The 22,267-nt window shown below is 43.6% G+C and overlaps 1 protein-coding gene across 1 annotated transcript in view; it reads left to right on the top strand.

Moving 5' to 3' along the window:
• Nucleotides 1–22,267, top strand: part of CABLES1 (Cdk5 and Abl enzyme substrate 1) — a 68,244-nt gene that overhangs the window by 26,609 nt on the left and 19,368 nt on the right. Inside the window, exons 2-4 of the mRNA XM_066579626.1 lie at nt 6,511–6,582; nt 8,932–9,024; nt 13,647–13,724. Of these exons, the coding sequence (XP_066435723.1) occupies nt 6,511–6,582; nt 8,932–9,024; nt 13,647–13,724 (243 nt within the window). The remainder of the gene's footprint in view (nt 1–6,510; nt 6,583–8,931; nt 9,025–13,646; nt 13,725–22,267) is intronic.

Raw genomic sequence — 22,267 nt, 5'->3', positions numbered from 1 at the left:
GTCCACCACATATAAACAGATGAGTCACCGCTGCAAAGGTGTTGGTGCTTGGCAATGTTTCTCCCAGTTCCATGGCATCTGTCATTCAGGCCATCAATCTGATTGCAGCAAGGGCCACATCTGGAGATTGTTACTCTGGGGTCCTACAATTGACTGTCTATGAAATTAGACCTGTAATAATCTGTGTGCTCCTAGAGTGATACATTGTAAATTCCTCTAGGATAAGGATTAGTGTGAGTCTATGCATTTTGTGTACAATGCTGAGAAATATATTGGTGCTTACCAGTTAGCCAGTATGCCTAGAAATTTGCAACTTTTCGTCCGATGTCTGTAAGTTCTTTTTGTTTGGCTTCTAGAGAAATCAAACTAAGGCCGCCTACAGACGGCCGGGTCAGATCTCGCTGCGAGTACTCTCACAGCGGGACCCGACCGAGCCCCTGCAGGGACCAGTGCGGCACTCACCTCTCCCGCGGCTTCGGCTCTTTGACGTACCGGCTGCCAGCCAGCCGGCGCATGCGCTGAGCGGAGCCGGCGGCCGGGGAGTGACATTTCTGTGTGGGCCTCTGCGAGACCTGCACAGAAGTGGGACATGCCGCGGTTTCTTTTCCGCGTGTAATTTCACGTGGACAAATCGCGGCCGTCAGCATAGGATTGCATATTGTAATGCAATCCTATGCAGGCGAGCACGGGCGGAAATTCTGCGGGAAGTCCGTGTGCAGGGGGCCTAACTCATAAACGCTTCAGTAACTTATCTATCGTAATACGCAACAAAAACACAATACAGGGGTGACTTAGGCCGAAGGCACATGACTAGTTCGGGTTTCGCATGCAGGATTCCGCAGCAGAATTAGACCCTTTACCCGCCCGGTGACCCTTGCCTAACTGTCCGGATTCTTATGTGTGTTGCGGATGTGCCTGCCAACGCACAGGTGCAGAACAGATAATGCCACACCGTCTCTAGGTGATGGCGCAGATCCCGCGGCCTTTCTGCAATGATGATTGACTTCAATGGAAGCCGTCCACACGGAATCCACCTCAAAATACAGCATGCTGCAATTTTCTCCCTGCAACCATGAATGGTCGACAGTAAGCAAGTCCTCTATAAATAATGTACATCACCAGGTGGTAATCTTTTGCCTTCCCTACCGGCCTTTCCCTTTTTTTGGATTTCATGAGATAGCAGTTTTTACCAGTCTTTTTTCAGGGAGATGTAGAATGTGTCCAGCACAATGGAGTCTGCCTTCGGTGACTCAGGAATGGAACAGCTGTGTACCAGAGTGGCGGTAGATTTCTCAATTGGTAGCCCAATTGTGCTGACCATAAACAGTCGACACGGGCATCGTCACTGGAAAACCTCAAGCCCACCGGTTGATACGTGTAGTCGCTTTCCATGTTTCAGACGCATGTAGTGCAATCAGGATCACGGTACAAGCTGTAGCCTCGTTTGTGTTGTAAGCAGTCCATTATTTGGCAAGGCAACCTTGATTGTTACCAAGGCTGAAGCACAGGGCGGATTTTTCACTTTAGGTACTTGAACTCTAGTTTTCCCATTTGACCTTGTATTTTTGCAAGTTGCTTGAATGACCAAGGCAGTGAGCCAAAAACTGTTTGTTTTCTTCAGTGTTGACACAAAACAGAGATGTTGCAAGCTTTGTGAAGTTGTTGAACTCGATCTTTCCAAGTCATGGACCCTTATCAGGACCAGAGCTAAATATAGTGTGTTCACACAGATATGTACAATTTAATTAGATCTAGGAAATAAGCCATTTGTGCCTTGTTTTCCTGCAAATTATCCCCAGGAAATTGTTATGAACAGTAGGCCACCAATGATAAGGGAACATGTAAGGACAGCAGTTTGTTTTTGAAAAACATCACTGACCGTGATTAAAAAAAACAACCTAATTTCAGCCCTTTTTGATTTTTGTTCAACACTATGAACTCTTCCCAATTCTTGTGTTTTTAACCTTCTGGGTAAATGTTTGTTGTGGAGCTACAGCATGTACTCATCACATTTTATTAACGATTGTCAATCTTGACATTTTTGTAAAACAGTTGATTTCCAAGTTGCAGGTGATTTCTATTTAATGGTGGGATGACTGATGCCGGACAGACTTACTAGATACTTGGATTTTTCTAACGCGTGGGGTGAGTGATGCAGGATACGCAGATTTACTAGATACCTGGGAGATTTTCTACCATATAAAAAGTTTCTTCGAGCTTTAAATGGGTTTTCCCATTGAAAACCTTTATTCCCTATCCACGGGGGATCGCTTGGGATCCGACCATTGAGACCCCCAACAATCCCAAGATGAAAGCACCCGAATGCCCCATGTGAATGGAACACAGGTGTGCATGTTCAACTACCACTTCATTTATTTCTAGGCAACAAGTGGAGATTGATTTCCTTGGCAATCTCCCTCCGTCCCATCAAACTACTTATGAGCACTTGTCTGTTGTATGTGCGTGTGTGGGTGCTTCTCATGCTCCACCCCTGGTGATGTCATTGCAGGTCCTACAACATATATAAAACACAGAGCCTGGCTGACAGAACAACAACACAGGGCTCTTTAAAGGAGAGGACAAAAATAACAAAATAACTAAGCTGTTATCTCAGACACAACTCAGCGGTCCTGGCAGAAGACACCAACCCACCACCACAGAGATCCGGTGGGCTGAAGGAGCTGTGGTGACGTCACTGCTGTGGGAGGAGCGATTTTGCAGTTTGGTAGAAAGTACTGGATAAGCAGACAGCAGTTACCAGGGCCTGTGGTGATGTCACAGTCATGTGATCGCCTGTGTGGGTGGAGACAGGGATCATATGACCAGGGGCTGATCACTGCATCCAGGAATCTGCTGAGCTGGTGATGTCTGGAAATCGGCATCAATGTACCACAGCTGTGTGTGAATCAGCATGCATGCAGCAGTACTGTGTGGGGCCAGAATGAATGTAGTAGAGCTATGTGTTTAATGTCTGGGGTCAGGATGAATGTAGTAGGGCTGTGTGTGTAATATGTGGGAATCAGGATGGATGTAGTTAAGCAGTGTGTGTAATGTGTGGAAATCAGAATAGATATAGTAGAGCTGTGTGTGTGTCTGAAAATCTGCATGGATGTACCACAGCTGTGTGTGATGTGTGAATCAGGATGCATTCAGCAATCCTGTGTGGGGTCAGGATGGATGTAGTAGGGCTGTGTGTGTAATATGTGGGAATCAGGATGGATGTAGTTAAGCAGTGTGTGTAATGTGTGGAAATCAGAATAGATATAGTAGAGCTGTGTGTGTGATGTCTGAAAATCTGCATGGATGTACCACAGCTGTGTGTGATGTGTGAATCAGGATGCATTCAGCAATGCTATGTGGGGTCAGGATGGATGTAGTAGGGCTGTGTGTGTAATGTGTGGGAATCGGGATGGATGTAGTAAAGCTCTGTGTGTAATGTGTGGGGTCAGCATGCGTGTAGTAGAGCTGTGTGTGTAATGTGTGGGGTCAGGATGGATGTAGTAGATCCGTGTGTGAATCGGGGTGGATGTAGTAGAGCTGTGTGTGTAATGTGTGGGAATCAAGATGAATGTAGTAGAGCTGTGTGTAATGTGTGGGGCCAGGATTGATGTAGTAGAGCTGTGTGCATAATGTATGGGGTTAGCATGCATGTAGTAGAGCTTTGTGTGTAATGTGCTGTGTGTGCAATGTGTAGGAATCAGGATGGACGTACCATGTAGCACAGCTAGTACTATAGTACTATAATTACTAGTACATGTGAATTGAGCAGTAGTTGAGTATGTGCACACCTGCTCTATTCACATGGGGGAATTGGGAATGCTGGTCTCAGGATTGCTCTGGGGCTCAGTGGTTGGACCCCTTGTGATCATTCATTTATGCTCTTTGGATAGGAAATAAATGTCTTTAATGGGAAACTCCCTTTAATAAAACAGTCCCCTTTCAGTTCTGTTTACTTCTATACTGTAGTGCAGTCGTTGTGGCACAGATTTAAAAAGCCATCAGGTTTCGAGAACATTTTCAAAAGTAAGTATTGTACCATCTTAAGGATTTGCTCCACAATTGCAATGTACCACCATTCCATAGGATAAGTCATAAGTGTCTCATCGCTGGGAGCTCCACCCCTGGACTCCCCCTGGCTAAGGGGTTCTGAATCAACTCCTATGAATGAAGTGACAATCACCTATGCATACTACCACTCCATAGATCTCGACGGGGCTGCCGAAAACAGATCTTGATCAGTCTCATAGAGAGTAATGGAGCTGTAGTGTAGGGTCCAAATGCCAGAACAAGAGAGTAAATATGGTGTTATTCCCTGTAGGGCTATATGGGGGGGGGGGGCTATTGAATGGGAGATCACCCCCATAACAAGCCCCTATGATATATTTGATTACTGCAGGAGGTAGTGGTAGAACTTCTTATAAAGCACAGCTTATATCATTTATGTAAGGGATAAAAACATGATTGTAGGGGCAGACCATTCTCCAAACTTGCTGTAAATCTCATTTAGTACCTATAAGGCTGGGTTCACAAAGGGCGGATTGGCCACAGCATGTCAATTTTATTTATTTTTTCTGTCGCGGCCCCGCTCTCCTCCATGAGAGCGCCGGCCGCAACTGAAAAGCGTGCGGTCAAGCCGCTTCAAAACCCACAGCAAAGTGCCATGGGTTTTGAAGCAGCGCTTTCCCGGCGGAAATCTCGCGTTTTTTTTGCTGCGGTCAAACCGCAAGATTTTCGGTGGGATTCCGCCCTGTGGGAACCCAGCCTTATAGTTTTTCTGTCTAGCTTTAAATGGCTGGTTACTGGAAACTGTAGACCATGTTCAACTACAAAGGCTTTAGGTTTAGTGTCCCTTTAAATAAATGCCACCTTCTGTAACAGTGTTTCCACATCGATTGTTGGAGTTGCATCAGACTATTCGCAGCACTTGGCTCTTCCCATTTTGTTTTATTCAAGATGAGCTGGAGCTTTACAGTAAAAGGGTTGTAGATCTCGCTTGCTGAAAAGCAAATACACGCAGCCTTAGTGCTAAAGCCAATCCTTGTCCGTTAATAGTCGCTAGTGTACATAGTCGCACTGAAAGCATGTGTTGACAGGACCGCACGAGTGAGAGCAAAATACAGTCTTGTATTGGAAGAACTGGCGATTTGTCAAGTTCTGCCGGGATCAGATGTGTCTTGTGCTCCACTCCACAAGTACAACGCAAACAAATGTCTTCACCTTCTCATTAAACAGAGGCAAATATAATAAGAATTGTGCTACTCCTACGTAATAAAGGTCTCACAAATTCATCACCGCGCAGCTGAAATAAAGGAGGCAATTGTTTCTAATTTACCCCTTTCCAATCCACTGTCTGATATCTAAAGACATTCTGATTGAAGGCTGTACAGCTTCCGATGTCCGAAGACGTCCAACAGGGTATTCTTACTGTATATTACTGGCCCCTCTGTTGTCGGGGGCCTCTCTAGCATGTCCAATACCGCAGTACTGGCTCTAGCCAGCAGGTGACGCGATTGTATAATGGTAGAAAGAGAAAAACCCCTAGGAAACCCTGAAGAGAGTTAACATCTTACTGCTTTATATGGAAGCTTATTTGTATCTGCAGCACACAATATAAATATGGGACCTAGGGTATGTATGAGCCTTTAGCATAAAAGGTGGTTCTAGTGATGAATTAAATGCATGATGTTATTAGATGTAGTAAATGGCATGGGATGCTTTATGAAAAGCAACATGTCGCATTCAATAATCTGTAAATAAGCGCTCATCCACAAGGGGTAGCCTTATCCTCAGACTCATCAAAGGCCTCTTGCCCAGTCAAAAGGTACCCTGCTCCGTACTGATGAGGGGCAAACGCCTTGATATAACCTGTTTGCACATGGGTGGCTTTTCCTTATAGAAAAGACGCTTGTTTGGCTTATAGATTTCTGGTAATTGTTGCACTGCATGTACCTGCTTTCGGTTCGCTTCATCTGTACAGCGTATGGTCTACACGGCTCGCCGTCGGACATGTGCAGTACAGATTTTTTCTTTTTAAACTCCTGCTTCAATGGAAGCCATGCATGCGGACATCGCAGGAAAATGGAGCATGCTGCGATTTCATTTTTTTTCCCACCGCAAGTGGAAACCGCAATTGGGTTCTGCTCGTGTGCATGAAAAATCACTTTTCCATAGCATGCTATGGAAGGGTATTTGCTGCAAAACCCAGAGACAGACGCCCGCTTTGGATTCCGCAGCAAAAATCTGTGCAGGGGGCCTTAGACTGTATTGGGGGCTGTGAAATGAGTGTCTGCAGTGTTGCCATACTATAATATTCCATTAGCTTTTTTATGTAAAACCCAGTAAGTATACAGCAGAACGGTCAACATTCAAAGGGGCTAAAATATTTCACATTTTTTATTTTATTTTATTTTTTTAAACCAATGATTCAAAATTTTGAGAAAAAGGATGGATATTGTCTTGTGCTACAGTTTATTATCCTTCTAACCATACCTTCCATTGTTTCTTCTGTAGGAGACGTCTGATCTCTCAGCGGTCTTCACTGGAAACACTTGAAGACATTGAAGAAAATGCTCCTTTGCGAAGGTATATTTTCTGCTATTTTCGGTTCTTATTTGGTTTCCCACCTTGATCCGAGAGGTTGTTGAACTCTATTTGTCATACATCAGGATTTATGCTAAGGGCGTACCGGAGGTGTGGAGTTAAGTCATTAGAAATGTATCGACTCAACACAGACTTCAAAATAAAACTCTTTACCATATATGTTGCTGTTTAACATACTGGGTTTCGTTCACATCTGCTTCAGAAGTTCCATTTGGGGCTTCAAGCAGATCTGTATAACAATCCCAGACAAATCTAATCCAAGTGAGCTTTACCCTTCCTTATGATCATGGAGTGTGCTTGGATGCAGATGGATTGTGTTTACAGCTAAGAAGTAAACCCTCTTCATTAGCAAACCTGTCTGGCCGGAATCTGTTAATTTGATTCAGCTATACTTCAGCGGCACATCGCAATAATTTGACACTGCTTATTGTCAATGATTTGAATTGACCTACATGTAAATCATGCGATTAATCCTACCACGTACATTACTGTGCAAATGTTTGACAAATGTGGGAAAAAAGTTGCAAAGTAAGACTGCTTTCAAAAGTAGAAATGTTTTAGGCTCCCTATCCACGGCAGTGATTTCACCGGCGGTCACGCCGGCCGACGCTTTCCATAGTATTGCTATGGAAAGCGCCGGCGCCTGTCCAAGATTGGAGAATCATTGCGATTCTCCGCTCTCAGCGGGCAATTCGCAGCATGCTATCAGATAGGGCTGACTGGCGGAGATGCGGTGGCTCCTGTGGCGGAGATCTGCTGCAGGACTTTGCATCACCCGTGGACAGCCGGCCTAATAGTTTTATTTTTGTCAATGAACAAAATACAAAGTGAATGAATATAAGAGAAATCTACATCAAATCAATATTTGGGATTACTGACCTTTGCCTTCAAAACGTCATTAATTCTTCTAGGTACACACAGTTTCTGAAGGAACTTGGCAGGGAGGTTGTTCCAGACATCTTGGAGAACTAACCTTCAGTTGATGTAGGTTTGCACGGTATTATTGGAACTGATCAGCAATAGCGTGTGTGGGGGGGGGGGGGAGGGGAGTGTGAGCTTTGGTGCTGACCACTGCCGTAGGACTGCAGGAGCGCAGCTACAGATGGCCGATAGCTGGGGAAGGGGGGGGGAGGGGGGTTGATTACTGTGGGCAGCAGAGGGCAGCGAACCCAACACCTGCAGGCTCCTTGGATCGGAGGAGCGCTGCAACAGATCGGGGACTGCAGGAAGGTGCTGAATCTGAAGTCTTAAGATCAGCACGCTGCTGGGACCGGAGGAGCTCAGCAGCGGGAGCAGGGTGGGGGGGGGGGGGGGGTGAGTGTGAAAGCACTCTGGTGGGACAAGAGTAGCGCAGGACAACATCCCCAATAGGGGAAGGGACAGTGTGAGCAGTAATGGACATCAAGGACAGCAGATTCATACTGACCTCCCAGGACCTGCAGGGGAGGCATCTCCGCTGCCAATCAGCAACAGGGGGCGTCACCCCCTGTCAGTCTTGTCTTCACCAGTACTTCCTGGTGGTGTCAAGATACAATAATACCGGCTTGCACAAATCCTTCTGTATCTTGATGTAATCCCATCGACGATGTTGAGATTAGGGTGCAGCGGGGGCCATATCACCACTTCCAGGACTGCTTATTCTTCTCTATGCGGAAAACAGTTCTTATTAAATTGGTGGCACGTTTAGAGCCGTTGTACTACAACAAAATTAATTTGGAGCCAATCAGATGCCCCCTTTGATGGTATTAGATTTCTAATTGTTCAATCACTTTTGCATTTAGTTAACAGAAAGAAACTATTTAACACTATATTTGAAAATGTTCATACTTTGCAGCATTTTTTCCACACCTGCCTAAAAGTTTTGCACAATAAATTACTGGACAAAGTTCACAACATATTTAACTTTCTATTCTAATTCAATGTTACCTGCCTTCAACAATCTCCGCTTCACACTACTTCTGGGGCAAGACCAGTGGTATTGTTCGTCGTGTTCTTTCTGTTCTTGCCGGAGGTGCAGCGAAGACTTGTAGAGAAAATGGAGGTGGATATGTAACATTGACTATCTGGGTTATTTCATGTTATTTTTAAACTGCCTATTGTGTAGCCTTTACAATAAATTAAAGGAAAATCCTTGGCTGTTAGTGAAAATATTACAATGTTAAAGCATTCTAATTGTTCTCTCTTGGCCCATGTGCCTATGTGGATTATATTTGTACTGTCTGTGAAATGTGCAGCCGCTTGTCTGATTTTTATTTTTTTTCCCCTTCCTGTCTTTGCATGGAGATGCCAAGAAAGATCGTACTTCAGACTTTAATTGACTTATTTTTTCAGATGTCGGACTTTGTCCGGTTCACCCAGACCAAAGAACTTTAAGAAGGTTCATTTTATTAAAAACATGAGACAGCACGACACAAGGAGTGGCAGGTAACACCGCAAACACACACTTCCTCTGTTTGTACTCTCAAGAACCAAGGTAGCTTGTGCATTGTTTTTCATTCTTGTGCCTCATTGTTTTCTAGTCTCCCGTTCTAAATTAACACAACACAAGCCAAGGTTCGCAACAATCATCGCCGATTCTGTTTATAATGAAATACAAATATTTTCTTAAAAACAAGTAGTAGTAGATATGTTCAAGTGCATGAAATGCAACATGCATCACGCCAAAGATAATTGGGTTATAAACTCCATACATTTGCAGATTGATTCATTTTTCTTTTCATTGTTGAAATCCAATCAAAGATGATACCGGTATATTAAACATTCAGAAAGCTTCAGTGCTACTAATGTCCGAATAGTGGTGTTTATAGGATTCTGCCCTACGATGCAACAAGATTACTGCCTGCTGTCTGCATCCAGGGAGATGGTTGCAGTTGTCTTTGTCCAGAAGAGATAATTAGTTTTCTGCTGACAGAGACCTGTTTCCTTAAGGCCCTTTTACACGGGATGATTGTTCAGATTCCTACATCCAACGGGAATCTAAATACCATATATACTCAAGTGTAAGCCTAGTTTTTCAGCACATTTTTTTTAATGCTGAAAAAGCCCCCCTCAGCTTATACTCGAGTGAGGTAAAAAAAAAGAAAAACCCGCAATACTCACCTTCCCAGCCGGCGTCTGTGTCCCCAGCGTGATGGTCTCCCCGGCAGTGTGGCAAGCTGTTTAAGAATTCTCCCCGCTGTCAGGACCCTGCTCAGCCTTCAAATTCCCCACCATCAGCACTGTGTTAGGTAAGCACTGGGATTGGATCGAGCGCCAGCCAATCGCAGCCGGCGCTCGATCATTCACAGCAATTCAGTGGATAACATCACTGAATGGCTGTGATTGGTTTATGGATCGCTGGCTGTGATCGGCTGGCGCTTGATCCAATCACAGCGCTTGCTTACACAGCGCTGACGGCAGGGGAATTCAAAGCCGAGCAGGAAGATAACAGTGGGGAGAAGTCTGAAGCGGCTTACTGCATCGCTGGGGAGATCATCGTGCCGGGGACACAGACGCTGGCTGGGAGGTGAGTATTGCATTTTTTCTTTACCTAGTATATATTCGAGCATAGCTGGGCTTATACTCGAGCCAATAGGTTTTACCAGTTTTTGTGGTAAAACTTATTGACTCGGCTTATACTCGGGTCGGCTAATACTTGAGTATATATGGTAACTATCATTCAATGTAAATGCGCACACCAACTAAACGATGAACGAGAATTTGCTCTCTTCCTATGTTGCATGCAGAAAACTGAACGGATCGGCCCGTGTAAACAGGCAGTCGTTCATTTATGAATGACCGTCTGCTTACTGAGAAGAGAGGCGAGCGAGCCGGAACAATCCCCGACCCGCTCTGCCTCCATCCACCAGTGACACTTGTTTTCGAAGCAGAGGAACGATTATCACAGGGATGACTCGTCGGGCATCTGCACCCGGCAGGTCTTCCCGTGTAAAAGAGGCAGAGGGCTTCAAAGTATAAAAAACTAATGCAGATCAACAGTGGGACATTTGGTCACAGCAACTGGTCAGATCACCACTACTTCACACCCTGCTTTGGAATTTGAGGGTTGCTATCTTGCGCTGAACAAATCCCAAAGTTTTTTGCTCTATAACCAATTATACATGGCATTTATCAAAACTGTCTTAACAGAAAATCTGGTGGCGTAGAACTAGTTGGAACCTCTATTTCCTAATTCATGAGCAAGAAGATGTTGCCAATGTTTGTGATATTAATATAGTGGAGTGGCAGCCTGGTCACTGTTTCTCCATGCCTGCTCGCTCATGTTATACTTGCCACCGCTCTCACAATGCAGACAGAGACCGCATGCTTGAATTGGTGCCAATGCTGCTGTGATCACAAGACTTTATTAGCAAGCAAATTCACTCTCCTAACACACCGTCTGTCTGTAATTTACTATGTAAGTAAGATGTTCAAATATTATTTTTGCTCAGCTGACAGGAAGTAAAGGGCTACAATAATACAGGTTTCCTCCTACTCTGCCCCTTATTGAAATGAAAGATGTATGATGTTGGTATACACCGTAGAGCACTCCTTTTTTAATACAATGAAATTGACTTTATATATCCTAAATGGGTTTTGGGGTGTCACTGGAGATGCTCTGCAAATATGAAATCTGCATTAGAAATATTTGCTATGGGGAACAATTACATTTTTTATTTTACGTGTTAGACAGTAAATGTTTCAAAAGAAGCCTGGCCGTCATCAGCTGCTCCAAGTTTTCTTTTATCGATCTGTAGCAAGATAAAGAGAATGTATTTCAGCCTGTACCAAGGCTTTGTCAACTGCTATGCAGCTATGAAACAACAGTTCCTCAGGTCCCGTAGAGATGACGTCAACCATCATCCCCAGGAAACGGGAGTCAACAATAGAAAGTGGCGATCCGCTGAATATAGATGATACCAGTACATTTTCACTGTATTGTCTGCAAAGAGCAAAAAACATAATCGGTGACTCATTTCATAGTCTTCGCCTCCAGTGTCTGCAGCACATGGTTTGGCCTCAGGGTGCAGAAGTAGAGTTTTTATACCTCCCCTTGATCAACTGCATGATTTTTTTTTTATAGAAATGGTGGGACATAGACAAAAGCAAATCCCACAGCGTATAGTGGATTTGTTTGCTGATATGGTCCCTTATTGAATCAAAAGGGTTATTGGTGATATTAAAGGTGGAAAATGATATACTATATATATATAATATCTTACGTTGGAAGATGGCGACATTGTAATCGAATCGGGTGATAAAGGCAGTTCCATTGTTATAATGGACTGTTCAGCATATAAATACAAGTCAGTAAAGGTTTGGGACGGGCTGAAACGTGTCCATTTTTTTAAATTGATCCATGGAAGACAGACTTTATGAGCAGCCTGTGAGTGCTGGGATTCTTTTGAAGCCTTGTTACGTTCCTGCTTTTCCCTGTGCACCACACTACAAAGCCAGAGTGCTGACCATGATTTTCAGTTTTAATAAATATGACTTATTTTGTGTCCAAACCAAAATCTTTGGCGCGGATTTCAAATCTGTGCGTTTTCTCGATATGAATTTAATGGTGAATTCGTGTTGGGAAATTCGCAAGTTGCCCATTGAAAAGGACTAGATCCGTATGCAGATCACTGTACAGTCAAAGTCAAAGTGTGATTATACCCCAAGGCTCTCTACACCTTCATCTTGTGCTTCTGTATCTGATGGACAAGTGCAGAGAGTTTATAAGTGCCGCCAGATCCAGAGCACAGAACATCATTATGTAGAGATACTCTGAAAAGATGCTTTAAGGACAATTGACTAGTGTTGGACACATTCCAAGAGCCAGGTAGCCGATGTGACTATGAATTTGCTGCTGGGATATAACCTTTTGGATTGCATTTTATTAAACGGGCTTTCCGGGCACAAATTAGAAATTCAGAGAATGCTGCACTCTAGGAGGTCCAGCTGACTAGCGGCAACCTGTACCTTTTATCTGCTACTCCGGACGCTCTTCTTTGTCCCGTGCAGCCGCTGATCTGCCGCTGTGTTCACATGTATCACTTCTGCAGTAAACACTGCAGTAGACTGTTAGCTACAACTCCCAGCATGCATAAAGCTTGTTTAGCGGCCAGCACTGTAGCTCCGCCCACAGCTCACGGGTCCTGCAAATTACTAGCGCCAACCTCCCTCACTCAGAAACCAGAGAGAGCCTGAAGCAGACTGACAGGAACCTCCAGCACTAAATGCACATGAGCAATACAGCACATTGCTTCCGCTCCTGCCCCTCCCATCATGCACTGCTCACAGGAAGTTGGTGGGTAGGGGGAGGAAATGGCAAATGCAGACAATGTGTCAGAGGATGTAGAGATATTTCTCAGGTGGAGGGTCACGTGACATGGGTAGAAAAGGAAAGTAGCAAGACCAGGTACAGTGGACCTATTCCAAAATGACTTATTGTGATAATGTACATTAGATTTTAGAATGTTGGTCTGTGCATAGATTACCCCTTTAAGACCTTTTAAAGGTTCTAACTTTCTGGGCAATAAAAAAAAAAAATCAAACTGGCCTCTGGAGTGATGAGCCTAGCTCCTGCTTCCTACAGTAATTAGTCCACCTTTACTCTAGACCTAAAGTAGTCCTAGGAAGGTAACTACTCTGTAGAGTACATTGTATGTCTAGGCTATAGATCTCCACCAACCATAGTTCCAGCTTCTCACAATGCTAGTTTGTAGACAAGCAAGTACAATGAGGTAGGGAATGCTAAATATATAATACGTTGACTCTTCACAGCTTGGTGTACATGAAATAGTTCTAGTTTCTTGCCAAGTCTAGGTCTACCGTGTAATTTTTGGTGTGTGGGAGCTATAAACAAAATGTCCAAGGTCACATGCTGCTGACAATGGGATTCCAGCAATTTCTCCCTGTTTTTGTTACATGGTCAGCACCCTGAGCCACAAACCTACCCCTTCTCCCTGTCCTGTGTAGACTGCTATTGTTCTGCACACAATGAATGCTAGTATTAATGCACTCACTACCACTGAACTGCTCTGCTTGTTGAGATACATTGATGTTCTCTGGTTTTACAGAATCGTCCTAATTAGCGGAAGAAGATCGTTTTGTAGCATATTTTCTGTGCTGCCGTATCGAGACACTGCACATGTGGGGTAGGTACAATTATAACGGGCGGTTACTGCAATTATAGTAACAATGAATACAACAGTATCAATGATATATCACCTCCATGTTAAGTTCTCTCCAGTCAGTGAAACACGGCTTAAAAGTAACGGTACTCTGCATATTTATACTGTACTTCTATATAAAGATCACCTCTGAGCTGCATTGTGTTATTATATAGAGGTCCACTAAAGATGAGCCTATAGATCCCAGTTCATTGTTCACCTCATATCTATTGTGATTTTTTTAATATTCTCTTTAAAGGGACTTAAACTACGAATAGAGACGAAAGATGGCATAAGTAGGTACAAAAAGTTGTAAAAAATTTTATTCTCCCATAACTAATATGGCAGTTAGGTTTCGACCTATTGGTCTTTATCAAGCATGATGTTTGTATATATGTAGTATATGTGAAACTACCACTAGGTCGCCATTGTTCTAGTCCTGAAGAATCCTATAAGCTAATCTATAGGTTGACTTTTCATATAGTTCATTCTTGCCAATTGACTTCTGTCACTTGACAAAGAATGCAAAAAGCTATATTCTACTAAATTTGTGATATTTCTACATTCATGGGTTGAATCGCTTTCTGTATCTACTTTTATTTTGCAATGCTTTATAGAAAAATATAAGCGGCTTCTGATGCAGAAACTGTGTCTGAGGGAGCCGGGGACACATTTAATGTTCATTCATCAGTGTGACAAGCCAACATCTGCTCGGTAGTAACCTCCAAGGAGAAGCTTTTGAGCATTTGCGCAGTTTCGTATGTCTATATTTACATTCTTGCAAATGGCACATAGTCTTGTGGAAGTCCGAAGGAGCAGAAAGTAGCCAGGAGATGATGGGAATGGTTGATCCATTCGTTAATCTTTGTGGTTTATGTTATAAATTACTTGTATGAACAGTAGTATTACAATATTTAAGTTTCTTCTGATTCTGTTTTTTAAGTCTAGGCCAGGCTCACACGACTAATACGCGCCGTGCCGCCCGCAAGAGGCACACGAGTGGCACGCAGCCAGTACGTACTGACATTGCGGACTGGTTGTGGGACACCCATCACCATGTACTATCTATATAATATATATACGGCAGTGTGTAATATGCGTTAAGATGGAACATTCTACGATTTTTCGTGCGTGCGTATTTCGTGTGAGCAGCAAGATGGTTGCCTATGGGAGATTTATACGGCCTACAAAAGAACATTTTAATGGTTAATATTTTAGGATCTTCATGAGGCTTCCTGACTCAATAGCTTGTCAGGTCTTCTTGATAAACAAACTGGCGCTGACTCACAGGTTGTCAGAGTGCTGAAAAACATGCACAATGTAAGGTTGCCATGACAACCAGGAAAAGTTCTGTTTTCCAGCATGTAAAGTGTAGATCTGCGAAGCCACGGTTTATTTAATTATTTAATCACCAGCAATCCATTTAGACAGTTTGGTGCAAGGAACGTATTGATAGCGTTATAAAGCTGTATTACTTCCATTGTATAAAGTGATAGCATATGGCTAAGACCTGCCATTGCTATATATGTTCAATGAAGGGCTGAACCCCGAGATCACCACTGATCCAGAGAATGAAGGGGCTGCGGCGTTGGGCTATTTCTTATTCCTGCACAGCTGCACCCGAGTTCTTCGCTGTAGAAAGGTCTGCCGCACCGTGTTAAACCAGTGCTGGGACCCCTTCCTTCTTGGGGTCGGTTCTGTTCCCAGAGGTCAGTCCCTCACCAATCCTAAATTATTGGTAAATAATAGCAATAGGATCTAAAAACCCTCTTGGGGTGTATTCACATGTAGCAGCGAATGGTAAGGATCTGCAGCTGAATGGTAAGGATCTGCAGCTGAATGGTAAGGATCTGCAGCTGAATGGTAAGGATCTGCAGCTGAATGGTAAGGATCTGCAGCTGAATGGTAAGGATCTGCAGCTGAATGGTAAGGATCTGCAGCTGAATGGTAAGGATCTGCAGCTGAATGGTAAGGATCTGCAGCTGAATGGTAAGGATCTGCAGCTGAATGGTAAGGATCTGCAGCTGAATGGTAAGGATCTGCAGCTGAATGGTAAGGATCTGCAGCTGAATGGTAAGGATCTGCAGCTGAATGGTAAGGATCTGCAGCTGAATGGTAAGGATCTGCAGCTGAATGGTAAGGATCTGCAGCTGAATGGTAAGGATCTGCAGCTGAATGGTAAGGATCTGCAGCTGAATGGTAAGGATCTGCAGCTGAATGGTAAGGATCTGCAGCTGAATGGTAAGGATCTGCAGCTGAATGGTAAGGATCTGCAGCTGAATGGTACGGATCTGCAGCTGAATGGTACGGATCTGCAGCTGAATGGTACGGATCTGCAGCTGAATGGTAAGGATCTGCAGCTGAATGGTACGGATCTGCCGTCTGCTGTAGATCCACGCCAATGCTGCGGAATTTGGTGCGGATTTTCTGCTGTGAACAATCTGGACCATTTTCTGCAACATGTGAACATACTCTTAAAAGGCCTGATTATATTCACTGAGTGATGATCAACTAAAGTGACAGGAAGAGAAAAAATAAGTTGTTACCCGTGTCCTTTCTAAGAATTTTGTCCTAGAGGAAAGCGATCTTCGTTTTAGCGAGTCATTGGATGAAGCTTACTTCTGGCCATCTGATATGGCATATTATTATATTCCACAACACTTCTGCTCGATTCGCAACCTGATTGGTTGTTTGGGTTGGCTGATTCACAGTGATTGGTTGTTTGGGTTGGGTTGAGCAGAAGTGTTGTGGAATATAAAAATATGCCATCTTGATAGGCCCTTTGGGGCCATTTTTTTTGGGTGTAATCGCGGTCATTAGTGCAGGGCCATATGACGCTCACAGTGCCATTCTGGGCGGCCTCCTTCATCTCTGCGATCCCCATATTGAGATTTTCTCTGATTGGCACTCCAAAGGGGAAGAGATGAGGTGAGCTATGACTGCATGTGAATCCTTTCTATTGTAGTTGATATAAAATGTTCTGCTGATTTTCTTAAACCAGATTATAAATAGCTAAGCCTATCATGGCTGAGATGGGAAAACCCACCCCACCTGTGGAAGCAGCCGATCACTTCAACGCAGCGCTGTTTGCGTCGTGCACCGATCTATGGTGTTTCTTTAGCTCCTGTTCACTTCAATGGGGGCTGTAGAAACGAAGCAGCACTGAAGTGCTTGGCTGTTTGTCTTTTTGCTGCCGACTCGGTGACTGATAACTGCAGCAGTGGATTCCCATCCTGGCTATGAAAAGCCAAGATTCTAACAACCCCTTTAAGTGCTGATTCTTCCTTTTCTCTTGAGTCCCAAACCAGGGAGCATTAGACATTCTCTGACGAATGAATCCAGAGTTGGAACCCTCACACATCCGATCAGATATTTACGGTATAAGTGGTTGATATTCTATAAATGTCTCAGAGGAATTCCTTTAAGGGGTTTCCTATAACTTAAAATTGCTGCATAACCAGTCTGTCCTTCCTGATTTCTGCTGTTCAGAACATGTGGCTAGTGCAGCCAATCACTGATCACAGCAGTGACCCTTTTATAGCCAGTGATTGGCTACAGCAGTCACATGTTCTGGACAGCAGCCACCAGGAAGGACAGAGTGGTTGTGAAGCAAATTTAGGCTATGGGAAAATCACTAAGTTCTTTTGAGACCCTCGGAACTGGTAAAATCTAAAAATGTGGCCCTCCAACCTAAAAATATTGTATGTCCCTTATTTAAAACAAGCTTGTCCTGGATACATGTTCCCTTTTAAAGGGCCTTTCCCACTATTAAGTCTGCTTGAACCCCAAGAATAATTGATTTGTGTTGTGATTTTTCTATATCTCCTATTCATTTCTATGGAAAGGGACCAGGCACACGGTCTCTTCCCTGCTGAGAACCAGGACCAGGATCTCTACTGATCAATTAGGCACGTCATTAAAGGGAATCTGGTCACCATCTTTTTGAGCATGGGATAAGTGACCAGCACACTGATTACAGCAATATACCTGCTGTATGTATACATGCATTATTTAGGAAGACGTCTCCATTTTATTTGTGGCAGCTTTACATAAATGAGAAGCCCTCCAGATTTGAGTCAGCCCTGCCAACCCATGGGGCTAGCCCTGGCCATCACATCCTGCAGCCACTGATTGGCAGCTATCTCTATGTGCACAGTAATAGTTAGACAACTACTAATTAGTGGCCAGAAGGCATTGTGGGCCGGGGGTAACCAGTGCTGAATATCAAGGTCTAGTTCTCTGTGTGGCTCTAAGGCTGAATGCACACGGCCCGGGCGGGGACCCCTGCGTACCTGTCCCGATCTGCCTTGCGGATGAGCCAGCTAGTACATGTGCAGTACAGATGATGCTGCGCTGTAGCTAGGCGGGGATGCGGATTCTGCGGGCCGTCTGCAGCTGTCACTGAACAGGCCGCGGATCGGACAGCTTCCATTGCCTTCAATAGAAGCTGTCCACTGCAAAATAGAACCGCAATTGATTTTCGCTTGTGCGTCAGGGAAAAGCAATTTTTCTATAGCATGTCTATGGGCAGTATTTGCTTTCATGGAAGTTGGAGCTACACGGCTATCTTTGTAGCAATAACATTTTTAATGGATGGATCAATTTGACACAGCAAAGCCAACTTCACATCTGCAACAGTGCCTCCATTTGTCGTAGGACAGATCCCACTTTCCATTTTTTCTCTCAGGACAGAACAGGTAAATTTAAAAGCTGGTGTGAATGCAGCTTAACACGTTGTCTAGACATTTTGAAAGAATTGCACTATTTTCCGTGTAGCCCTAGATTAAACTAACATTTTCAGTGCTATAGTACACATTTTTCAGTTCAATCTATATACAAGTCAAATTACCGTATTTTTCGCTTTATAAAAAGCTGCATCTTATAAAGCGAATATGCCGAAATTCGTTGCATCGCCATTTGTTTGCGCTAACTAAATCGCGATCGTGCAACAAAAAAAGGGATCGCGCGAACAAATGTGTGATCAGTTACCAGTTGTCTCTCCTCCCCACTGCCGCCCATACATGCAGCTGATTGGTGGTGAGCGCCGGCGGGAACTGCTGCTGCTTCCCCGCCTCCACCAATTAGCTTCTTCTCTTCCTCCTGCTGAGCAAGCACTGCTGTGACACGGAGCTCCGGGATTTCAGACCCCTTCTGCTCCGTCACCCGGCACTTTCCCCCTTACTGTCCCTGGATGAGTTAAAAAAAATCTTTTGCCTATTTATCCCCTCTATCATGAGGGTGCGTCTTATCATCCGGTGCGTTTTCTAAAGCGCAAAATACGGTAAACCCGGACTGATTTTTGCAACAATTTAAAAGAACCACGGAATAGAACAAAACATTTTAATAAAACAATAGATATTTATAGAAATTTCTTATGGGAAGGTGCTGTTTTATTACTGTGCATAGCGAGAAAGCTGTCAATCAGCGGTGGATGGAGGAACCTTCATCTCATGAATACATTGGACTCCTCGTTCAGAGTGCTGGCAACAAACTGTCAGTTTAGCCAGACCCCACACTGATTGCTGTTACGTGTGTCCCTGACACTCTGGCATGCTATCCTCCGTGCGAACAGAATAAACCTGACGGGAATCCCTTTTAAAACAGCAACAAAAAGAGTTGTTCGGTAGTTTTTACCGTTTATCTCCTTTTCTGTGACTGCGTGTCTGTTGTGACTGTGTTTCAGTCTCGTTCTTTAAGCAAGTGATGGTTAAATGATCTGTTTTGTTCCGTTTGCTAAATATTTAATCTGCTACCTAAATAATTCATAAATAACTGCCTGATGTTGTAACTTTACCAACGAGCGCCCGGCCGTCCTGCTGCGTGTTTTTTCACTTTCCTGTGCGGTCTGAAAATGTGAAAAATATTTTTCTTGTGTACTACTGACAATTCAGTCCTATAGGACTCGGCAGACGCACATTCCTGAAGAAGAAAGTAATGGAAGCTCGTGTAATTTATTCAAGGTCACAATTATTCAAACCTTGCCTTCTTCCTTCAAAGGCAGCGCTGGTAAGGCAGCTACCCCCTCACAGCGAGGTGCATTCACGTGCCCGGAATGTGCTTATCACCACCACATCTATCCCATTCATACTTCACTGTCACAGGCTGACTTACAGGACTATTCATGATAGCAGTGGAATATAGTTTAAAAATAGGTTGTTTTCCTATGAATCAGCTGAAAATAGGAAGGTTTTACAATTGTCGTTTTGGAGAATATTTCCTTTTATTAAATACACTTCGGTTAGTGTAGGTCACATCTTGTTTTCTGCACACATTGGGCATGTTCATTGGGAAACTTAACTTACTATATATATCCATAGGCTCCCATTTGCCTTAAAGAGTGTCCCTTTAGCATAAACTGGGCTGAAAGATAAGTTTTTAATGGGTACATGGTGCAATCCACCTATTGTATATTACAGGACGTGCAAGGGGTTAAATAAATAACAAAAGTTGTAATGCAGTTGATAAAGTCCCGTATTGTGTAAGTTCTGTTGGCAACACAAGAAGTCAAAGTTTTGCAAACTGGCAAGATTTGCACACTTTAGGCCTCATGCCCACGGCCAGGTTGGATTCCGCCTGCGAAATCTTGCAGCGAAATCAGACCCGGTGCCCCCCCAGAGACCCCATACTCTCCTCTCCAGACCCGCAGCAAGTCTCTCTGCCGGAGCGCATGTGCAGTGCAGCACATGATGCGCTGGGTGGTGAAACGATTTCCCGCGATACTTCCGCTGTGCTCACAGCGCGGAGTATCGCGGGACAGATGGCTTCCATTGACTGCAAGTGGAAGCCGTTTGCCTGATTTTCCGCGATAAATAGAACATGCTACGATTCTCCCCCGCGAGCAAAAAATCACAGTTGATTTCCGCTCATGGACAGGGGAGAGTCTATTAACATAGCATGTCTATGGACGGACATTGATGCAGAATTCGCGGCGGGTGTCTGACCGAGAATCTTGCAGCAGTTATCCGTCCGTGGACATTCGGCCTTATACGCACATGAAAAAAAAACCCTAGTTGATAACAATCCATTACAAACCTGTTTGGGGAGAACAGGCTACTTATGGTAGGTGCTTTCTTTTTAGAAGCGAAGTTAACATTATTATGTAGAATTTCTTTTAATACACGATCTTCACAGAGAGTTCACAATCTGATTTTTAATGGTTTTCACTATTTTGTTGCACCGCATGCTGTAAACTTTGAAGAAAGTAATTTTCTCCACAAAGTTGCCTATTTTTTTACGTGGGAACACGATCTTTACTCCTTAAGGAGAACACCTAAAAAGTGAGTGAGGAGACTTATAAGGCCATTCGTGCTGCTCTGGGTAATATGCAAATATGGTAGATGGGACAATACCTCTGCAGCGCCACCTATTGGAGGGCAAATTCCTGCAAGTCAATGTTAGACTCTTTATACAAGCCTTGTAACAATGCCTGTGTATGGATTCTGGCTTGGCTTTCAATTCACAGATATCTGTTCTGGAGTGTTTGCCCCTCATCAGTGTGCAGTAGGTTTTTGGCTAGGCCTGTGACATGGGTCAGAAATGCTATCTTTTCTCCTTAAGGAGAGCACCTAAAAAGTGAGTGAGGAGACTTATAAGGCCATTCATGCTGCTCTGAGTAATATGCAAATACGACAGATGTAACACTATCTGGCGCTGCAGAGTTATTATTCTATCTCACTTATTTTTTCTTTTTTTACGTAATAAATCCTTTTATCAACATGTTACCAGCTCTCCCAAGGCTCCATTTGGAGAACACTCATTTAAACCATCTTCTGTTTACAGCTTCTGCATGCTTATGAAACGTTAATTCTGAACAATTTCTTTTAGTTCTAATCCATTCATATACAGGAATATTTTGTATGGCCTTTTTTGAATGGCAGACGCCGGCTGTCAGAATGGAATTCGTAGCCATAGGCTTAAAACATGTTACTTCATTAACTTTCAGTATCCACTCTCCCTTTGTAATATGATGCCTAAAACATTGATCTCGTAGGATGACATGTATAGGTGAACTTTGATTATAACGTAACGGTGTTATCCTGTTAGCAGACAACATTTCCCCTATAGCGCCCACTGTACCAAAATTACAAAAGTGGCAATATCTACCAGGACTGTGGAGTCGGTAAACCAGGTTTGGCTTATTGACTCCAAATCCTTAATTTTCTCAGACTCCAATTCCAACGCCTTCATATATTTACTGTATTAAAATGGTAATATCTGACTTCATCACCATTATGATAAAATAATCAAGCTACATCCTAATTATCAATATCTTTGCTGAATAGGGGCTTAGATGAATGCAACATAATTATAGGACATTTTCCTAAATTCTTAGGAAGGGAAATATGCAACAAATTCTGCATTGAATTAATTATACCACATTATACACATAATATTTTTATAAGCCGAAGTCTGTATGTTTCTTCCGACTCAACAGTTCTGGTACTTGCCCAACCTCTGCCATCGGGATCTTGCACTGTAGTCCCACTGTCTTCAAAAAGACGCGATTTTTGCCGCGATTTTCTCACAGC

This window comes from Eleutherodactylus coqui, chromosome 9, assembly GCF_035609145.1.
Source record: "Eleutherodactylus coqui strain aEleCoq1 chromosome 9, aEleCoq1.hap1, whole genome shotgun sequence".
Classification (NCBI taxonomy): Eukaryota; Metazoa; Chordata; class Amphibia; order Anura; family Eleutherodactylidae; genus Eleutherodactylus; species Eleutherodactylus coqui.
Note: the sequence above shows the minus strand (reverse complement) of the source record. Positions and strands in the feature narration are given on the sequence as shown.